General features: G+C 44.6%; 1 protein-coding gene across 20 annotated transcripts in view; it reads left to right on the top strand.

The window, feature by feature from the left end:
• Positions 1-20318, top strand: part of CACNA1C (calcium voltage-gated channel subunit alpha1 C) — a 465854-nt gene that overhangs the window by 40661 nt on the left and 404875 nt on the right. Inside the window, exon 1 of one of the 20 annotated variants that reach the window (XM_032106979.1) lies at positions 1774-2498. The exons of the other annotated variants lie outside the window; for them this stretch is intronic. Coding sequence (XP_031962870.1) covers positions 2450-2498 — 49 coding nt within the window. The 5' untranslated portion in view covers positions 1774-2449. Of the gene's footprint in view, positions 1-1773; positions 2499-20318 lie in introns of those variants that run through there. 20 annotated transcript variants of the gene reach the window in all.

The following is a 20318-nucleotide window of genomic DNA, read 5'->3' as shown; positions in this document are numbered from 1 at the left end:
AAAAGAAATATTTACAGGTGCTCCACCAGTGTCTGATGTCTGGACAGGGGTGATCAGCATGTGCTTACTTCCCAAGATACTTTGTCCATGCAAGGGTGAATCACCCAAGACTCAGTTGACTCATGGATGGAAAAAAATGGAGTTAGCACAACCCAAAGTGGCAAGGATTTGTGGTCGCAAGGAGAAAAACAAAATCTACATTTACACAACAAATGCAGGCAGCGAAGGATTTTCTATTCAGTCCTTTTTATAATGGTGAAGGGAGGACTTGACTTTTTTTAAGAGAAGGAAACTTGAACTGAAAATGAAAGCCAATATATTGCCATTCTACCTCTAGCTGTGATCTTGCCTGTTCTGGTAAGTTAAATGGGTAAGTGCATGTGACATTATTAGAGAAAAACTAGGCAAGAGAGGACAGAGTATTTTAATTGCTCAGAGGAACTCTTCCTCCTGAGTCAGAAGTAAAGCTGTGCCTCTACATGCTGTCAATGGCAATATGGTGTTGGTTAATTACCCTTTGAATAGCATCTAATGCAGAAGTTTTGATGATCAGTGGTTATTAGGAACCAAAATGACCTTTATTTAGAACAAGTGATTTGGCTGCATCCAGTTTTTGGTAAGTGCTTTACATCTATTCTAGTTTTTCTTGTAGTTCCAAATGGGTGTGGGATTTTTTTGTTTCTTTCCATAAATCTGTTAGGTGGTGATGCTTTCTGTAATATTTTGAGTTCCAGCTGAGAGACAGCTCAATTAAAGTGGTGGGGAGGAAGCCTCATGAAGAGATGGATATTTGATACATCCCACTGAAATGTGTTTGTAGAGAAGGCGCTGAGTTTGTTCAGAAGTAATTCCTTTATAGGGGTATTACCAATTGTAAATACTCTTTTTTTTTTTTTCTAGTTAAAATGGAAAACCACTTGAAAGGAAATAACCACGGCGTTTTAAGCTCCACAAATAGTATTGCATGCATGTGCTGTTAGGTGGATGCTGGGTTATGGTGAGAACCTACAGCCACGGGTTTGCAGGTAGGACAGGGTATTCCAGGCGTTCACCTCCGTGGATGTCAGAGTGCTTTAGTTCTTCAGCTTGTGGCAGTTTCTGCAGTGGTTCTGAGAGGTGTTTCAGAACTGTGCATCTCTTGTTTAACATGGCAGCTCGGAGAGTCCAGATAGCTTTAACATGTACTGCATTCAGTTCGCATTTCATTTTAGAGGAGTCATTTCTGCTCTCTGCGGAGGCTTCAATTATAGAGGGCCAACTGACAGGCATAATTAAGGCAAGTGGTGGGATACCAGCGGAGCACTTTGGCGTTTCCACCAAGGATTTTGCAAATCCTAGCTTGATTAATCTGTTTAAACATCTGTGCATCCTCTCGTCTGTGCAGCTCACCCCCGGGCATCTCTCCCTTGCGCTGCCTGCCTACCGTGCCTGTGTCTGCCTGCTCGCGGGGGCTCAGGCGGAGCCGCAGCCGCTCTGCCGCCGCGTTCAGCGCTCGCACACGATGCGAACGGCTCCGTGCTCCTTGCAATGCAGCTCACACTCGCATTCCGTGGCGGAACCGCAGGGCAGAGCCCACACTGTTGAGAAAGCGGATCGCAGCGGGGCGCGGTGCCGGGGCCGTGCCGCTGTCCGGCCGCGCCGCCGCTGCCCCTGCCCGGCCGGCGCTGCCCCGGCCGCCGCCCCCGGGCCGGCCCCGCCGCCGCCCCCTCGCCGTCCCCCCGCTCCTCCGGCAGCCGGCTCCAGCTCGCCTCCTTGACGTCATGTCTGTAGCCAGGCTTCAGCAGGCGCAGTGGAGGCAGGCAGCGTGTTAAACTTTCAGATCAAGTCCGGCGGCTCCCAACGCCGTGCGCGGGGAGCTGCGTGCAGCCGCCGCAGCTGGAACATCTGGAAGCGTTCAGTGTGTCTGTCTGTCGGCGAGAGGGAGAGAGCGGGGAGCGAGCGCGCTGAGGGAGGGGAGGGAGTAAGGGGCTGGGACTGTGCTCTCTTCCTCTGCAGAAACAGCTCCCTGCCAACACAACGCGCTCAGAATGGCTTTGAAGAGGAGGAGCAGCAGCGTTTGAACATCTCCCTTTTTTTTCCGCTCTTCCTCCTGTTCTTACTCTTGTAGTTGGTGGATTTTAAAAAGACATTTAACCCTCAGAGGTTTGTTCTGGATGCTTTTGCTTTTTTCCGTTTTTTTTTTTCCCCCCCCTCTCGCGTTTCCCCCCTTCCTGTTCTTTTTTATGGTTTAACAGCCAGAGGTGCTGTGCTAAATTCTTGGAAGGGGCCCGGATGTACTGAGGATGCATTGCAATTTCACTAAAGGAGGCAGTAGTGGAAAGGATCAGTTTTTGGTGTTTGATGCAATAATGGGAATCAGGTAATAATAAAAGGGGAAATTCTGCAGCTCCATTCTTCCTTGTATCTTACCAAGCCGATTTTCGGAGGGATTATTCTGGACTCGTTTTAAATGGTCAATGAAAACAAGAGGATGTACATTCCAGAAGAAAACCATCAAGGTAAGCCTGAGATTTACCTCCGAGGACCTAGCAACCATTCCCTACCCTGCCCTTTGTCCCTTATCTCTCGGTTCAGCTCAGCCGCTGCCGGCGCCGGAGGCGGGCGCGGGGCCGGGGCAGAGGACAGCCTTTGACACCGGGTTCCATTCGGAGCACACAGCTCCCCTCGGCCGGGAGACCCCCGCAGCCCCTCGCGGAACGGCTGCTTCTTAGGAAAGCCTGGGCAAAGAAAAGTTGCTTTAAGTCGCCGTCGTCGCCTTCCCAGGCGAAGGGACGAGGAGGGGCGGCCGGCGAGGGGGCTGCGCGCTGGGGCCGGGGGCTCAGGGGAGCCGCGGAGCGGCCGCTCCTCCGTGTCAGACGAGGATTAACTCGCAGGCCGGCCGGGATTAGGGGATCTTTCCCAATTAACGTCGTCCCGGTCCTCCTAGCCTCCATCTGGGTACGGCTTCCTAAGGCACCGGGAGAGGAGCCCTTCCCTTCTCTTACGCTATTTCTAATCTCTCACACGAAAGGGGAGGGGAAGGGAGAATTATCTGTTTACACACATATGCACCATACATGCGCCCATCCTGAGAGAACGAGGGACACCGGGGGTGCCTGTATTAAAATTAAAGTTGGGTTTTACTCGGGGCAGTGATTTCTCGCCGAGCTCCTCTCAGGATCGCCTGCATCATGGATACCACCAACCCGTGCTGTTGCTCCTCGGCATTAGCAAATGTCCCCCGCTATTCCCTGTAGTAAAACTTTGTTTGTCCAAACTCCAGAAGCCTTCCCCCGCCCCCCCCGCCCAAGCCCGATGTGCCGTTCCTGGAGTTATTTTTATCCTGTTACCTGCATGGTGTCACCCCCTCCCTTCCCTTCCCTCCAGCCCTGGCTGCACACACACGTCGGTGTTGCAGAGCAGGCAGAGCCATTTCCTCCCCTCGGCGAGGCAGGAGCAGCGCTCCGCCGGGAGCGGCTGCCGGGGTGTCTCTCTCTGCACAGCAGAGCCCCCCGCCCCGGCCAACTTCTTCCTCATCTCCCCCTCGCCCCCCGCCTGCTGCTCAGGGCAGCCCCTCCCTCGGCCGGTGACAACTTCCCCGCTGGCAAACGTGCCCCCGCCCGCTGGCATCCAACACCTGCTCCGGGGCGAGCCCCCAGGTACCCCCGAGTGCCTTGGAGGGGCGGCTGACGGTGCAGCTGGGGAGGGGCAGCAGAGCTGTGGCAGCCCTCAGTGGTGGAAGGGTAGTGGGGTTTTAAGAGATAACACCACCCTCCTTCCGATTAAATACAGATTAAAAAGAATAAAACCACCCGGCACCCCCACCCCTAACCACTCCATCGAAATGAGGTGGGAGGGGAAAGGAAGCAGCCCCTGATCCAGAGTGCTTCTTCCAAGTGGGAGCGAGTCTGCAGTGCAGGCATTCAGCAGGCATAATTGGGCTGCTCTTCCTGGTCCAGAGCTGATAAAGTGGATGAAGAGCTCAGCCTCCATAGCAATATGCCAACGCTATGGCAACCTAAATCCAGCTCCCTCCTTATCAGCTGCAGTGATTATATAATTGGAGGAACAGTTTTGCATCTGTCTCTTGATGCGGATTGCCATTGCTTGCAGGTGAAAGAGCAACTTCTAAAGCAAACAGAAAATCAGCCAGGTGGAAGAGAGTTCTGTTCCCTAGTAGTGCTCCGGCTGCCATTTATTTACAATCTATTCTTATTTTGTGCAAACAGCACCTGAAAGGTTAAATTGATCAGTAGTCAAGAAAACCTGGTGGTGAGGAGATGGGAGCAAACCAATCACAACGTGGAATGGAGCCATTAAAGCAACCACGGATTGCTAGTTGCAAGGTAGTGATAGGAGGGGAGTAGAAGATGAAGCCAGGTCTGGGATCCTGGTCTGCTCCTCTCTTCTGCCGTGGAAGACTGATTTGGATCAGTCCTTACTCTTGCATCCTGCTCAGCTGCTGGCAGCAAGGTGAATGTTCCAGGTACTAGTGGCGCAAGGTAAATTTTGATGTCTGTTCTTGAAATGTGACTGACACAAGTAGGCCTCTGCCAGCAGTTGCTGTCTGCACAGGACTGGTATCAGTCAGCCCCTTCTCAGGCTACCTGGGCAGCAGGGGAGCTGCTGTAATGGAGCTTAAAGAAAATAATTAAATAGAGCATTGAGAGGCTGTTAGTGACATTGTGAGAACTGTGGGGAAGAGGAATTGTATTTGAAAGTGCTTCATGGACTTCTGAACTGCTAGCTTGGGTAGGTTTGCAAGATACTTGTTTTACACTTCTGAATGTGGCTACGTGTCCTGAAAATCTTCGACCCTGAAGTAAGAATTTCCTCATTTTTTTGGATGTTAAGCCTGCTGTGCTTTCATTGCAGTCTCTTATTGCACAAAAGCAAGTAAATAGTCTGTTATTTGTTGATGCTGAGACACAACGTTCCTTTTTTGCTGCTCAATGGAGTATTTTTTTTTAAATAATAATTATTCGTTAATAGTGTTTGTCTAGAAAATTACAAAGCCCCACCCAAGAAGCACCAGCAAAAGCTTCCAAAACTAACTACATCACATCTACTGCACATGTGGGCTGGGTGGAATTCTAGATGGGCATCTCCAGCGCCTTCCCTCGTAATACTTTTGAAAACTTGCTCTCTCAACGTAGAAAAACATAGAGAACCAGTTCGCAATCCCACGTGTTGCAGCCCCCTCCAGGCAGGGAGCGAGCGGAACGAGCCCGCCCGGCTCGGACACCCGGTTAACCTGGGCGCCGGCGGGACCTGCGCGGGGCGGATGGGGCAGGACGGGAGCGGGGGCTGCGGTGGGGCGGGGAGCGGGGGGTCCCGGGGATCCTGGGGAGCGGGGTTCCGGGCAGCAGGGTCTCGGGTTGCGGGGTCCCGGGCTGCGCTCCCGGAAGGTGGCGGTGCAGGGCCGCGGAGGCCGGCGGCGCGGCGGGAGGCGCTGCCCGGGATGCCGCAGCCGGCTCCGCGGGCACGGGCAGGTGCGGCCCCGGGACACGGGTGCCCATCCCGGAATAGAGCCCCTGGTAGGTCATTTATTCCGCACAGGAATGAGCCTCTGAGTGGAAAGCCGTTTCTGATGCCGTGCCTGAACTATCCTTCCTTCAATTTCAGCTAATGCCTTTGGGCTTTGTCCTTATTGCATATTTTGAACAGATTGCTACCTGCTGCTTGTAGAAAAGAACCCCCTCAGGTATTTGTCAACCATAATTAGGTCTTCTTGCAACCTCCTTTCCTAACCTGCACATACCCTGTTCTTGAAATGTTTCCCTGTAAGACACTCTTTTCATAGTCCTTGTATCTCCTGTATCTGTTAAATTAAGAACTAATTAGTATACCCTTTATTTCTCGGAAGCCTATTGATAGCGAGAGGGTTAAGTCACAAGCACAGTCCCTAATGCATTTTCTGACCTGAAATGAGGGTCAAACCCACAAATATTCCCCTTAACTTTGCAGGTATAAATAGAGATGAGTGTGTACACTTCACAGCTGATTTCAGTTGGAGGCTTGAAATCTGTCTCATGCTGTGCTGCAAAACAAAACCATTGGCTATAGGCACTGGAATTTATTGGATGTTTCCTTTAATTTTCTGCTCTATTTTCAGAATACCAATTTCATTTCCTGTTTGCTTTGGGGCACTGTTTTCATGTGTAGGAGAAACCACGCTCTTTCCATGGTGACAAAGTGACCAGATTAGCAAACTTAGTCGTCATGTTTGAGTATTTGTTCTTGTGCTCTTCTTTTGCTATAAAGGTTGGTCAGAGTAGGTATTAGTCATGGGGCATAAAGAATTTCCATGTGGTCTGAAACAGCTTATCTTCAGGATTTTTGGAGAAAAAGAGTCTGAATCACTGTTTAAAGATGCAGTACTAGAATTCCAACTTCCCCTGATTTGACAATAAACGCTTGTATTTATGAAGTATCATCTTCCGCCTCAAAGTACTTGGAACTTTAGGTTGGTGCAAAGCATTTAATTCAATATAATGTGAAATAGCAGTGTAATATAAAGATATTTAATGCATGTTAAGTAACAGTACTTAAACATTCTGCATAACACAGTGCACTGCATTTCATTGTGAAAGTTGCCAGTAGAGTCTTCGGGAAGGTATTTAAGTGCTTTCAAGCATTTCCTATCCTTAAAAGGAGTATTTAAGTATCCTGCTAAAGGCATGGAATTTAAAGTATATACTTTTGAAAGGTTTTCTTTGAAATTATCTGCAGTCTCAGAGACCACTTTGGTTAGGTCATCATCAGTGCTCCTGCTGACTGGTTCTTCCTGAAGTTTGCACTGCTGTCATGAGCTCTTACCTGGTGTGCTCTCTGCAGCCAAGGCACCCTTATGAACCCCCTCTTGCTTGCATCTCTACTCTGCAATCAAATATGGTTTTTGGGGTTACATCTGAGTAATTTGGTGTGGCAGATGTGACACAGCCTAGCCATGTGGAATTAATTTATCCTAGCGAGATATTTACTTTGAATTATTTGTCCTCATCTTTTTGTTTTGTTTCCTCAAAACACTTCAGAGGACATGTTCTATAGCTGCAGTGCTGCCATGTATGTTTAGTTTTGGCTTACTTGCTTTCAGTTTTGTGGAAAATGGTTCAGCATCCATGCTTTAAATAGGATTTGTCTGAATGGCAATCACTCTTAAATTTACTTCTTGTGTGTGTGTATTGTCATTGTGGCCATTCGAAGTGCTAGGAAGTGTCTTGTTTAACCCTTTCGGGGAGAGAATGAAAGGAACAGAGTCATTCAAGTTCAGGAACAGCAAATAAAAGACCTCTTCTGTGCAAGTGTTCTCTAAATTTATTGACTATCAACCAGCATAACAGATGTAACTGTGTGCAGTAAATGTCTCTCTTAAATTATTGAACACAACGAATCAGATCAACACCAAAGAAAGCTTTTACCAGTGGCAGACATATGCTTTACAAAACATAATGTTATTAAATGCTTCAATTGCCTATATTTTTTTTTAAACTGTACGCACACCCAGTATATTTTTTGTCAATCATTTATCTGAAACACTGGTTTTATTTAGGTAGTGGGGATGATATGAATTTGAGAGCAAGTGTATTCATTAAAATGTTTATTGCTGGATTTCAGCATCATTAATTTTACAAAGAGGAAACACTGTTAAGGGTTCAGATGTGTTGGTGGCCACTGAACACTTTTCCTTTTTCTGGTAGTTCCTCTATCACCCAACATAAAATTGGCATTTCTTCTTTGTAATATTACCAATGACAGTTAAAAAAAAAAAAGAGTTACCATTTTTGGAAATTTTCTGTTTCATTGGAGTAAAAGCATCACTGTGCATTTAAGCTACTTCAGGCTTTATTTTTTTTTCCTCAGCCTTCCTTTTTTTTCTAATGAGAGAGGAAGTCCCAGCCAGTCCTCAGTGCAGAGAGGGCAGTGATGGGCTCCCAGTGCTTCTGCCAGAGAGCAGCTGTGGTTTCAGGTGGTGGAGTGGGCCTGTTGGGATCTCTGATACCCAGGGCTGAGGTTATATGATCACAAAGGCAAGTGTTGCTCTTGCAAGGTTGCTGTGGAATGTGTCAGGGCACAGCTGATAGTAAATAGAAACCTTCTTCTGAAAGAGTCCCTGGAAACGTTTCTGTCAGTTTCTATAGCTGAGACGTAATTGCGAGAGGAGTATAAACTTCTTAAAGAACTTGAGCTGGTTTTGGGATAGGTCTGTTCCAGCTGGAAGAGTCACAGGTGTCTCTGTACCACGTATGGAGATTTCCAGAACAAAAGGCCTGGCCAAATTTCCCCCAGAACCCCAAATACAACATTAGAGATTGCATGGTTTGGATAGGTGCATTTGCTGGTCTGTGAGAGGTGTGGGGTGGCAAAAAAAGGAGAAAACATTAATATATGTGTCATAGAAGGTGACAGAAGATTTGATGGAATCACATTTTGTCTTTATTTGGTCAAATTGGCAGTTGGCCAGGCACCAAGGTTGTGTTATTGCAATCTAGAGCTGAGAGGTTATTAGCACAGCTCCTCCTCAAGAGGAGATGAGATTGAGGAGAACTGACTGCTGCTGGCTTTGAAGGTGGTCTGCTCTGCGTGTCACCTTCCCAGGCACCCTTCCCAAAAAGAGTTCTGGGAGGTGCTGCTCTCACTGGCTCAGCTTTCACTGCAAAAATTGCATTTCTGGGAAGTGAGGATTAAATGAAATGGTGCTGTGTGATGGAAGGGACCTGCTGAGGCTGGGTGGTTCAACACCCTACTCCAAGCAGATCTGACTAGGTGGGGTTGTCCAGGGCCGTGTCCTGGCAAATCCTGAGTATCTTTGAGGATGGAGCTTCCACAAACTCACTGGGCAGCAGAGTTTAACTACCCTCACAACAACAACCAAACCAACTCCACACGTTGTTCCTGGTACCTGCTCTGGATGTTTCAATCTGTACCTGTGAAGATGGAGAGCTCATTTCCGAACGGCACCCAACAGCTGAGCTGCTGCCACGTCTCTGTGCTTAGTCAGACACAGAAGGTGTCTGAGGGCCTTCTGCCTCAGTGCATCACACCAGTTTTGGAGCAATTTGCCTTTCTGGGAATCTCTGGGATGTTCAAGCTGATACAGGGATGCTAAAACTGTGTATTTGTAGAGGATCTCTGCAATTTTCCCTTTTTTTTTTTTTTTTTTTTCTGTATGTGTCTGTGGTTTTTTTCAGTCCCACATGTAAGATTCTAAATTTCAGTGGCTGTCTCAGCAGGCAAAACATTCAGAATTCATGAAAAAACACCAGCAAGTTGAGTGTCCTTCAACAGCTGGGAGAAATTAGCAGAGTACCAGTTGAAGCTTTGTCTGTGGGGGGAGGGAGTGTTATTTAACCCAGCACCTGTCAAGAAATAAAGGAAATCCACAAGTCTTACCTGGGCACCAAGAAACTCAATAAATTTAGGAGGGAGGAAAAGTTTGCTTCTTTGATAAAAAGACAAAAGAGTAAAATAAAATAATTATTCAGGGTGACTGGAAACTTAGTGGTTTTCAAACCAGACACAGTAATAAAACAAAACAAAAATCTGGCTAATTGCACAGGAACTCTTTTTGAGTTTTGTACATAAACCTTAAAGTTAATTGTTGCAAGGAAAATATTGTCTGTGAGCCACCTAACCTTAGAGAATAATCTATGATATATTTAAAACATGCCTTTCTAAATGGTATTGTTATTTATCTAAAATATTCAGGTTTTTAACCCACTATGTGTATGGTTGCCCTTGGGTATTTTGGAAAAAACAATTAAATATGACTGAACATGACATTATAATTACAAAGTAAATATGCTCTAATTGAGTAATTAACTCAACATTTCTTCCTAAAGGCATTGTAGGAACGAATTCTTGTTACTGATCAGATTTCAGAATCTTTATTCCAAAGGAGAAAAAAAAAAGCTTCCATTCTCCAAGATGGCTGGCTGGATGCAAGACTCCCTAAGATGCCTCAGTTTTTAAATGTAAAGTGTAATTTTTGAAATTTATTATTGATACATCAGATATTCTTCCAATGTTTTTTGTCAGATGAAATTATCTTTTATATAGACAGACTACTTGTGTCTCTTTGCTTATAAGTCAGCTCAACTCTTTTAGGTAGCAGCTATATTCTGCTTCACGTACTATTGGCAAAAGTAATGATTCTGAAATTGAAACTGAAAGAATAATAATAATTCTGAAATGGAAATCCTGTGTGGTCTGGCTGTCAGTAGCAGAGTTCCTGAGTCATGGCTACAGGAATGCAACAATGAACTGTGTGAGAAGCAAATGCAATCTGTGTGAATAGAGGAATTAAAATTGATGTGTGCTGAAGACAGAGGGGAAGATGAATTATTGCACCTAAATACACTGCGTGGAGGATTCATGTTGAACCTTACTTGTGATGCAGGCTGGCAAATACCAGGAAGCTGATAGTTAAGAGTGATCTGTAATGCCCAACTTTGCTGGGTTTTCTATCTCGTAGCTTCCGTAGAGTTCACAGAAGAACGTTTTCCATGCAGACCCTAAATGTAAATATCAGACATTTGAATTAAGTACCAAGGGGTCGGATGGCCTGGGCAGGAATTTAACATGTTGACAGCAGAGTCAGCAGAGGAAGTCAGATAAACCCAAGGGTCATTAAGAAAACAGAGGAAATCCATGGTATTCCTGACTCTCTGGAGTTGTGAACAAATTGACTCATGCAGGGAGGAAAGCTTCACCTGTGTGCTGAAACTCGTGTATGATAATTAAATTGCCTATTATTGCTTTTATAAATTGTATACTGCCGGTTATTATTGCCTGTTATAAATTGTATAGATGCACAGAGTGTTTTCAGGTGTAATTTAAATTCAAATTGGTGTCTTTAGAGAGAAGTAAAAGGCATTTATGGAGTGAAAATTGAAAGTGATCAGGTTTAATTGTGGGTTTAATGGAACTTTAGTATGACTATATTCAGGAGCAATAACTAGGAGTAGATTACATGAAATTTTTACATCACTTTCACCTAAGTGAAAATTTTAAGTGGAAAGCCTGAGATTTGCAGACATCAGTTATGTTTAGTGATGGCAGCACCAAAGTTGAATTCATAGATCAGTGAATTTGTTGAGCAACAGAACTCCAGTACCTTGCCTGGCAGGTTCTCGCTGGCTTTGGCTCAATTGCACAAATTCTGTGAGTGTGAAATGTTTATTAGCAGGTGTTTGGCATGTGCTGGTCCTGCACACTGCTGAGGTCTCGAAAATTTTTCTCCATTGTTTTCTTTGAGAATTGTTTGCTATTTGTTTAGTGTAACAAAGCTTTTTGCTTAAATCAGAAATGAGCAAAATCCTGAGGGAATATGCTGAAAAAACAAATCCTTAATTTAGTGTTTTCGAGTTATGTTATGACCAAAAGAGTTAATAGTTGCATTTTAATTTCGGATTTGAAAGCAAATGCAATGGGACAGTGATGACTGGCACCGAGCATCTCTGAGTAGCTCTTGTCTTTTCAGCCATTATGGCAAAAGTCAGAAATAAAAGCAGAGAGTGAAAGCCCAAGACGAACATGGCTTGAATTCTTTTCTCTGCTTTAGAGCAAAGAGTGTCAAGAAAGATGGTAAGAGATGAAAGGCTGTGTCCCAACTTGCATGCAGTGATAAAAGCTGTTATGCATGCCAGGAAATCTGTCAAAAATAACAAGAGGGACTTGCTACTGGCAGTTCTTAAAGACAACCAAAGTGTTTTGAAATAAAATTAAAAAAAAATTCAGGTCTCAAACTTCAGAAAAACTGAGCATGGAGCTTTACAGGTGCCTGGCAGAATCCCTGGGAAAGTATCATGGCACATGGTCAAATGTGAAGTGCTTAAAAAAGGATCTCATCTTGAGGCATGAATAATTCAACAAAACATTGCAGGAAGTTTTTAATGCTGATAATGCAACTTCTGCTACTTTCTATGAAACGTTGTGCTTAGGCATCTCCTTAAGTGCTTTTAATTTGTGATGTGGTTTACACAGCTTGGAGTATTTCTGTAGAGAGAGATGCATTTGACTGGAGCATACATCCTGCTGTTTCAGGGCAAAGCTTGTATCTAAACGAGTACATATGGGTCAGCAGTTCTTTATCTCTTTTTCCAGTACTTAGCATCCTTATTGAGAGCTCTGCTGTTATCTTGTTTTGCCTTGAACTTGCTCTTATTTCACCAGAACGCTTTTTTTACTTTTATTTTGGGGCATGCATTCCTGAGATTGTTGTCTGTTGTGCTTTAAGGTGGTTTCTGATGGAGAACATCAGTGCACAGAACATGGAGCTAGGTCTGGCTGGGTGCTCCTAAGGATGCTGTAGGGCCAGAGGACTCATTATTTGTGAGAAATACGGATGGGAAAGCCCTGTGTGGAGTCGATGCTACAAATATCAGAGGGAAGGAAATGCATTCTTTTAGCACATATCAGTGGTGCTTGATACTTCAAAAGGAATGTGATGTAAGCTCATCCAGATGGCTTAATACATTGGTGAATTTTATTACTCGTCTCCCTATGGCAGTGCTGGAATACTATTTTAGAATGCTATCTATTTAAAGACAGAATTACTGCAGAAGATGGAAAGCCCCACTCGTCATCTTAGGCTTTAGACCTCTAGTTCACGTAGCTTGTTGTTCTGATAACAGCAGTAGAAAGTATCTAAACCTGATTCTGCAGCTACAACATCATGAATTCTGACAGAATTTCAGATGCTGTTTGGGAGATTAACGTAAAGAATGGAGTATGGACATTTAGAGGATCAGAATGTACTCTAATTTATTTCTGTGGTAGGATGGAGACTTTCAGAAAGTCTCGTACCTCCACAAAAGCTGTACTTCTTTGCCTTTGGAAGCGTGAATAAGATATGTTCTCTGAAGTTATTTATTTCCCCTCTTATATATTTACAGGGTCACAATCCCTGTAATATGAACATCTTCCTGGATTAAAAAACTCTCTCCATCTTCCCAGTGTGCAGGGTTAATAGGCTTGGAAAATTAATTTTCTCTTCCTTCATCAGCTATGTTGTGTGTGCTTATGTGGAGAGATTATCCTGGAAGGTGCATGCAAAGAAATTAATAAGGCATTTAATTTTCATAAGATCCATGTTATGAAATGGTGTTTAGTTACTGATGTCATCAAGTGTGGGCCAGACACAGCAGTACTGGGTGTCTGATCCCCGTGTCTGGGTGCAAATCAGGCAGAGCAGCCCCTGCCCAGGTCCTCCTGAGTGCACAAGTAGGTTTGGGTTTTGTGGTACGATTAGAACAACAGCTTGGGTATTTTGTCCTGGCCCAGCTGTGGTGATCAAGGGCAGGGCTCCTGATGGAGACCCCCATGCCACTGTTGTGCCATGATTTGCATTATCCTGTTCCAGTTCTTCTGACTTGCTTTTTCTCTGTCTTTGTGTCTCCCTTCTCACTCCAGTGTTCTCCAGAATAAACAACCCAACCCTAGTTTTGTTGGTTTTTTTTCCCCACTGCACCAGCTTTTCTACCTCCATACCCAAATTTGGTGTTTCTGGTACCGGTTTTCAGTAATCCTGGCCTTATTTCACATTCCTAACACAGTTACCTGGGCACTGTTGTCCCTGTGGTACTCCCCTGTAGGACTCCAGTACTTTCCTCAACTAAGTGTGAAGTTTGTTCCTCTGTGACTCAGCTCCCTCTGAACTGTCTGGAATCTGGCCATTTCTCACAATGCCACCTGTAACTCTTGTCAGCTTCTCACTTTATTATCACTTCTGGTAATTTCTCATGTCACAGCCAGTAGTTTTCCATGTCCTGCTTGGTTACCCAGGCCAGGCTGAGCCTGCAGCCCTAATACCAATTATTCTGAGGACTCTGAACTTCAGTAATGAGTGCTGTGTATGAATAAGCAAGGAGGGTTCTCTTCTTTGCAAGTGCAATCTTTCCCTGGTGATGATCAGTTCTATAGTTGGGATGTAACAGCCATGGAAGGAGGCTGATGTCCTAGGAACTGGAAAGAAATGATCAGACAGGTTTATGAGGAGTCGTTTGAATTTTGAACCAGGTGCTTTATGTGTGTGGTTTCCCTCTCAGATGTAAATTGCAGAGATAAAGTGTGTTTCTCTTGAATGTAGACATTGCCATGGTCCAATGGGAGTCTGATAGGAAAGGGAGCTGCTGTCTGGTCTCTCTCTGGGGACTGCACTGGTGCTCTGTGGTGTGCACAGAGCCTACTTGGATAGGAGGAGGCAGACCTCTCTTTTCTTCCCAGATCTACACACACTCATCACTAGGCACCTCTGGGGCTTGAATAGCAACCTGGATACACAGATATTTCTGATTTTTATCTGCCATCTTTCCAGTGTGGGTATCATGAGGCATTTTTATGTTTGTTTCCAAATAGCTGGGAAAAATGATCTACTCTTGGGAACCATTAGAGAGTCTTTGAGATGTCTGCAGTTGCACTGTGCCTACACAGTTGAGTGTATATATAGGCAGAAGTATAATTTGCTTAGTGGACCAGAATGAATAAGTGACTGTGATTGGAGGCATCTAGCTGTGTTATAAAGGATTTTGAAAGAAATAGAATAGTATGAAATTAAAGAGAAATGGTCTGTGTTTCCAGATTGTCATTCTTCATCTAGTAAAACTGATCGTTCGGCATAGATTTCACTTTACCTCACTGAAGGTGCTTAAATTGCCTAGTTAGAACTAATCCTTTAGAGCTGGTGTGTAGCGAGTGGAGAGGAAGGCAGCCATGGCCAAAGAACATTAGAGATATCTAAAACAGGTGGGGTAGGCTGCTTTTTTGGGAGCTACTTAACTCTGCCTTGACTATATTGCTAAAGCTTTGATGACTAAGTCAGACTAAATGTCAGATTTTAGATTCCTAGAGCTAGTGAACTGAATTCTACCTTCTGCATGTGTGTTGATTTCCAATTCTGGTTGTCAACAACAGAAGCACGGTGTGAAGGAAGGACTTCTATGCCTGTATTAGGTTTAAGTCACCTGTCTTTCGGGTGCCCTGTGTGAAGGCAAATGCTTTCAGTGTGTGCTTCCTGCCTGGATGCATGCCGTTAAACAAAAGAAATTGGCAAAGACAAGCATGATAAGAAAAATAATAACCTGGGAAAAATCCCAGTTGGAAATTCATGGAAGCTGCTTCTCGAGGAATGTCCCTGTCTCCATCTAGGTTGAGAACAATTCATTTTTCCTAAGGTTGTGTTTGGGAGTGGGGGACTTTGTGAATGCAGACCAGGTAGCTTCAGGAGAGAGATGGGCTTCCCAGGCAGTGTCAGAGAGGGATGGCAAGCGTGGCAGGAGGCACAGCATCAGAGGAATTACAGTGCCATCAGTCCAGCCTTTACTCCCTGGCTGCTGAGTGTGGGCAGCTGAGCTGGCTGGGATGTACCAAACTCAGCAGGAAAGATTAGTAGCTGGGTGACAGCAGTGTGGAGAGGGCTCTCTGCAGTAACTCTGGTTGGTGTGGGCTGCTTTGGGGCGAACCAATGCAGCAGACCTGGGTTTGAGAGTCATGGACCACTCCTCCTCTAGCAGGGTCTCAAAGAGAAGATAAATGAGGTGTGAAATTCATTTGGTCTCATGAACTTGGTGACTTTGTTCAACCGTGGGCGTGTTGGCAGATGGGGTTCTGCCTACCAGAGCCCGGAGTGGCAGGTGGGGTGTGCTGGATCTGTGATTTCAGTCACAGGGAGAGCCCTTGTCCCTCCAGGACGCAGCCAGAGGAGTGATGCTTCTGGTGACATCAGAAGAAAAGGAGAACCTGTCTTGGCAGAGAAAGTTTTTATCATTGTAAATAAAGGGTGGCACACTCTTTCTTTATACCTTTGTGCTCCTGTACAAAGAATGTGTATCCTTTCAAATGTCTCCCTCTCGCTGCCACGAGCGAGGACACAAAGTCTTTCTGTATCATCCTGTTGTCTCTTCAGGGGCTCTTTCCTCAGAGTTTACGGCTCTGGCTCTGTCCTGCTGCCCTTTGCCCAGGCTCTTCAGGGGCTCTTTCCTCAGAATTTACGGCTCTGGCTCTGTCCTGCTGCCCTTTGCCCAGGCTCTTCAGGGGCTCTTTCCTCAGAATTTACGGCTCTGGCTCTGTCCTGCTGCCCTTTGCCCAGGCTCTGTAGTGCCCAAACACCTGCTGTGCCCCGGGAGAAGGGCTGTGCACGGCACCCACGGCGTGTGGGGCAGCTGTTAGAGCTTCCTGGAGGGCACCAGCGAGAGGCTCTCCCCACAGAAGCTGGAGTCTGCAGTGGGACAGACCAGCTCAAAGCAATGCTCGCCCTTCTCGTGGGGTGCTGGCGAAACAACTGAACTTTGTGAGCTCAGCTGTGGGATCTGAGTTTTGAAAAAAGGAAGCAAGGGGATTTTTTTAACGAAATAACAGCCCTTAGACATAGTATTTACCGTTAGTGGCTTCCGGTTTAATCTCTTGAAAGAAATCACAAACATATGTTTTGCCTCTTTGAAATGCTATTCTGTAATTTTGCATGGGGTTGTCTCTGATGTTTTCTGTCATCGTTTCACCATTTGCTTTTGAATGCTCATTTACTGTCTGTGCCTAGTAATGATACAATGACTCAAAACAAGAGGAAATGTATGGATTTAAGTGGGAGTAATTTACTTAAAATAATGTAACTGTTTTTGTAACACTGCTTTTCTGATTGAGCCATTGTACTGCAAATAACTCGAAATAAGGACAATGGGGATCCCTAGCCTACGTGAAAATGTTGCATTTGTCCCACTACAGGCCTCAACGTGTTGCAAAAGATGCAGTTTTTTACAGAGACATTTCCAATTGGTGTACTTTAAATATCATCCTGATAGCTTTGAGGTTCCTACTGTCCTTGGGCTGTCTGGGGGTAACAGATTTTTGGGGACATCTGCCAAGCTGAAGAGTCTCTCCCAGCAGTTTCTGAATCTAGTTTCTGATCTGAATTGTTTGATCACCAAAAGGGTCATTAGAAAATTAAGCAGACCTGCCCTGGGGAGATGAAGTGGAAGCGACCCCTGACATTTCACAGTGAAGTTTTCCCTGGTTAGGCCTCCTCATTGTCACCCGTGTACACCTTCTTACACATCCGAATTTGCTTAGTTACAGCTACCAAATATTGAATATTTGGTTATTCCATTCAGTTGGAAGGGTCATGAGGCGTGTCAAAAGCCTTTCACGTGCTCGTGCTCGTTAATTCCGATCAATTTTTTAAAACTCTCTCTTACGTAAGGCTAAACGGTTCAGCTATTTTTGGTCTCTCATTGAAGATATTATCCCGCTCTACATTTCTTACACCTCTTTTTTTCTCAGTTCCTTAAGCTATTTTACTATTCTTTTTGAGGAGTGGGCTCTGGAACCGGGGCCTGCCATGTTGGGTTGCATGGTTATGCTCTGTACAGCCACACTCCCTGGACTTTTAGGCTCACACATAGGTTGAAATTCGTCCAGGGCTGTGTTTCTGTGTGCTGGTTCATTCTGTCCAGTGGTTAGAGCCAACAAGGACAAAGCAGCTCAGTCATGGAGGAGGAGTGAACCTGCATGCACCTTCTTCCTGCAGACAGGGAGGGCATGAGACTGATGGGAGACTCCAGAGGTAATAAGAGATTCTTAATCCTTGTGAATAGGCTGGATGTTTTGAGGTTTTCTGCTATGTTTTTGTTAGTTTGTCGGTTTGGGTTTTTGTGGTTTTCTTTTTGTTTTGATTCTCTAAGGAGCTGTAAAAACACAGAATCTCTTGGCCAGTGCTCAGATGCTGTCAGAGTAAATGGTTTATAGGAAATTTCCTGCTGCTTTTGTGATGCTGATCCTGCAAAGTGCAGAGCATCCCAAGAAAGGAACACAAAAGCCTCAGCTTTCACCGTCCTTGGTGTGATCTGCAAACTCTGAAGCCAGAGCTGGAGCAGCTGCCAGAGCCTTCTCTCAGTGGCAGTGCTCACACACAGCCTGCTGAGCTCTAATCAAGTGCTCTGCAAACCTGGTGTGGATCTGCTCGTGCCACCTTTGCTCTGCTCTGCGTAAATTCAGCAATGATCAATGGATCTGCTTCCATATAAACAGGAGCCTTTATTTTTAGAAAGAATCTCCAAAGACTGCCTCAAACACTTGTCTGCATCCACTGTAGAAAAGGTCACAGGGAAGCAGCTTAACAATCTTTGTATAGTCAACCAGTGACACAAGAACTATTTTGGGGTTCTGTGTGACAGCGTTGAGCCTGAGATGTAAAGCAGATGCTGATTTGCCTCATACAGGTGCTTGCAAAGATTGTCTCCTGCTAATTTTCCCCACCCCTTATTATCTCTCTCCCTTAGTTCCCCTCTTTGGTACAGTTGCAATCTTCTGATTAGTGCCTTGTTTAGTTTGGAAAGGCTCGTAACTAGCAGGGTAAGCCAAGAGCTCTTGGTTCTGCATCTGTACATTAGACATGCTTAATATTTAGACTTGGAACATTCAGTGAGAAGATACCAGATAAAAAGTATTAGAGGAAAGTCTGCATGCTGGAAATAGAACCCGTTACTTTAGGTACCAAACAACTCAGTTGAATTATTTTCCTCTATGCAAGGTTTGCTGTAAAAATATGACTCTAAATCTGTTATGCAATAATACCTCTGGATCACAAAGTTCTGCTTTGAGTAAATGAATGGTTTGGGGTTGGGTTTTTTTTGTTGTTTACTTATCTTTTAATGTCACCCTGAATATTAACTGAGCTACTGTTTTCCTTGGGTGTATAGCATGGTTTACATTCGTGTGGCTAGTGATTTGCTGTGGGTTTGTTTGAAGGGAGGTTCACAAGGACTTCCTTTACCTTGGTTTGCAGAGCATGTTGGATATAAAGCATCCCCCTGAGATTTTGTGGATGAAAGGAAATAGCATGGAAGAAGCTTTTATTCTTCCCTCAGTTCAAATTTTCCCTTTTTCTGCATGATCTTTTTCCAGTACCTTAATGATGCCAAATTACAAAGAGCCCTCCTGTTTGAATACTTTTATTTTGTCTAAAGTTGTTCAAAAATGAGATAACATTAATTAGATGACTGAAATTAGGAGAAACACCAAACTTTTCTATTTTTACTTACTAAATTCTTAGGATTTGGTAGAACTTTTTGTATAATTTGTTTCAAAACTTTCCTCTTCAGTTGGTTTTGGCGATGTTTTGTTGGTATAATTGCAAGCAGCAGGGGAAGAAAAATAAATCACATTTTAAGAATAGAAAAATGTGGTTTTTAGAACACTAAGATTAATAGCTGAAGTCAAAGTCAGTTTTGACACTTGAAGCATCTTATAATACCTTTTCCTTTGAAACTGCCTGCATTTCAAGAAGGGAGTGCATCTTTAATTTATTAGGATATTGCATGCCTAATCTAAAATTAGATAAATGCATCTTAAAATAAATTGTTGCCCTTCTGGAAAGCAGCAAACAGTTTTTAAGTGGCTGTTTTGTGTGTGTGCCAATGTCTGGTTTCCACTGAGGATAATGTAGTAGGTACCTCTGGAAATCAGAGAGATTATACACTGAGATGTATTTTTATATATATATGTGTGTGTGTATATATATATATATATTCATATATATTCTCCTGAATTGTATGCCCAGTAGCTGAATGAATCTTTGATTTGGGTGAGTTCTCCCAACCCCACACAGACTCAGAGGTAACAGTACAGCTGCAAAGTGTGCTGCTGGAGAGCCAAAGAGGTCGATGAAATTTGCCCACTTTGAAGGAGGGGGCTGAAAAGGAGGAGGATGTGGAGCAGATGGCCTTTGGAGGTCCCTTTTAATCTGAGTTATTGTGTCATAATGCGGATTAATGGCTTCCTGGGGTGGGTATGGCACTGTGAGGGAGGGCTGGCACCAAGCTCTTATGGCTTGTATAGGAGGTAAATGTAAACTCTCCTTCTCTGCGCTTGCTGAGCTCCTTCCCACAAACTCTGCTGCTATCTGGCTTTGTGCAGCTGAACACTGACTCTGTGAACAGCAAGAGGAAGCAAAAGCCCTCAGCCTGTCAGAATTGCCACTGTCTATTGTTTGTCAGGGCTGATCTCCATTTAGATCTGGCTGCAAAAGTTTGATTTCTTTTTGTGTCGGTTTGGGTGAGTCTGTCTTTATAGAAATGTCTGTTGTCTGTAACTCAGATACAGACCTATATAGAGATCCCTTTGTGCTTTTTAGCCACCCTCTGCTGTAAATGGGAACAGACTGCTATTTCTGGACTGAGAATACTATGAGTTGTGGAAGAACTGTGATTGATTTTTCTAGGATGAAGACTATTGAGATTGCAGGCTTTGAATTATTTAGATCTCATATGCTTGTACATATTTTCCAAACTGTGTCACATGTTTAGGGCCAAAGGCAGCTACAGAATTGGGCTAAAAGCAGCTGCAGA

The sequence above is a fragment of the Corvus moneduloides genome, chromosome 4 (genome assembly GCF_009650955.1).
Source record: "Corvus moneduloides isolate bCorMon1 chromosome 4, bCorMon1.pri, whole genome shotgun sequence".
Lineage (NCBI taxonomy): Eukaryota > Metazoa > Chordata > Aves > Passeriformes > Corvidae > Corvus > Corvus moneduloides.
This window is presented reverse-complemented; position numbering and strand designations above follow the sequence as displayed.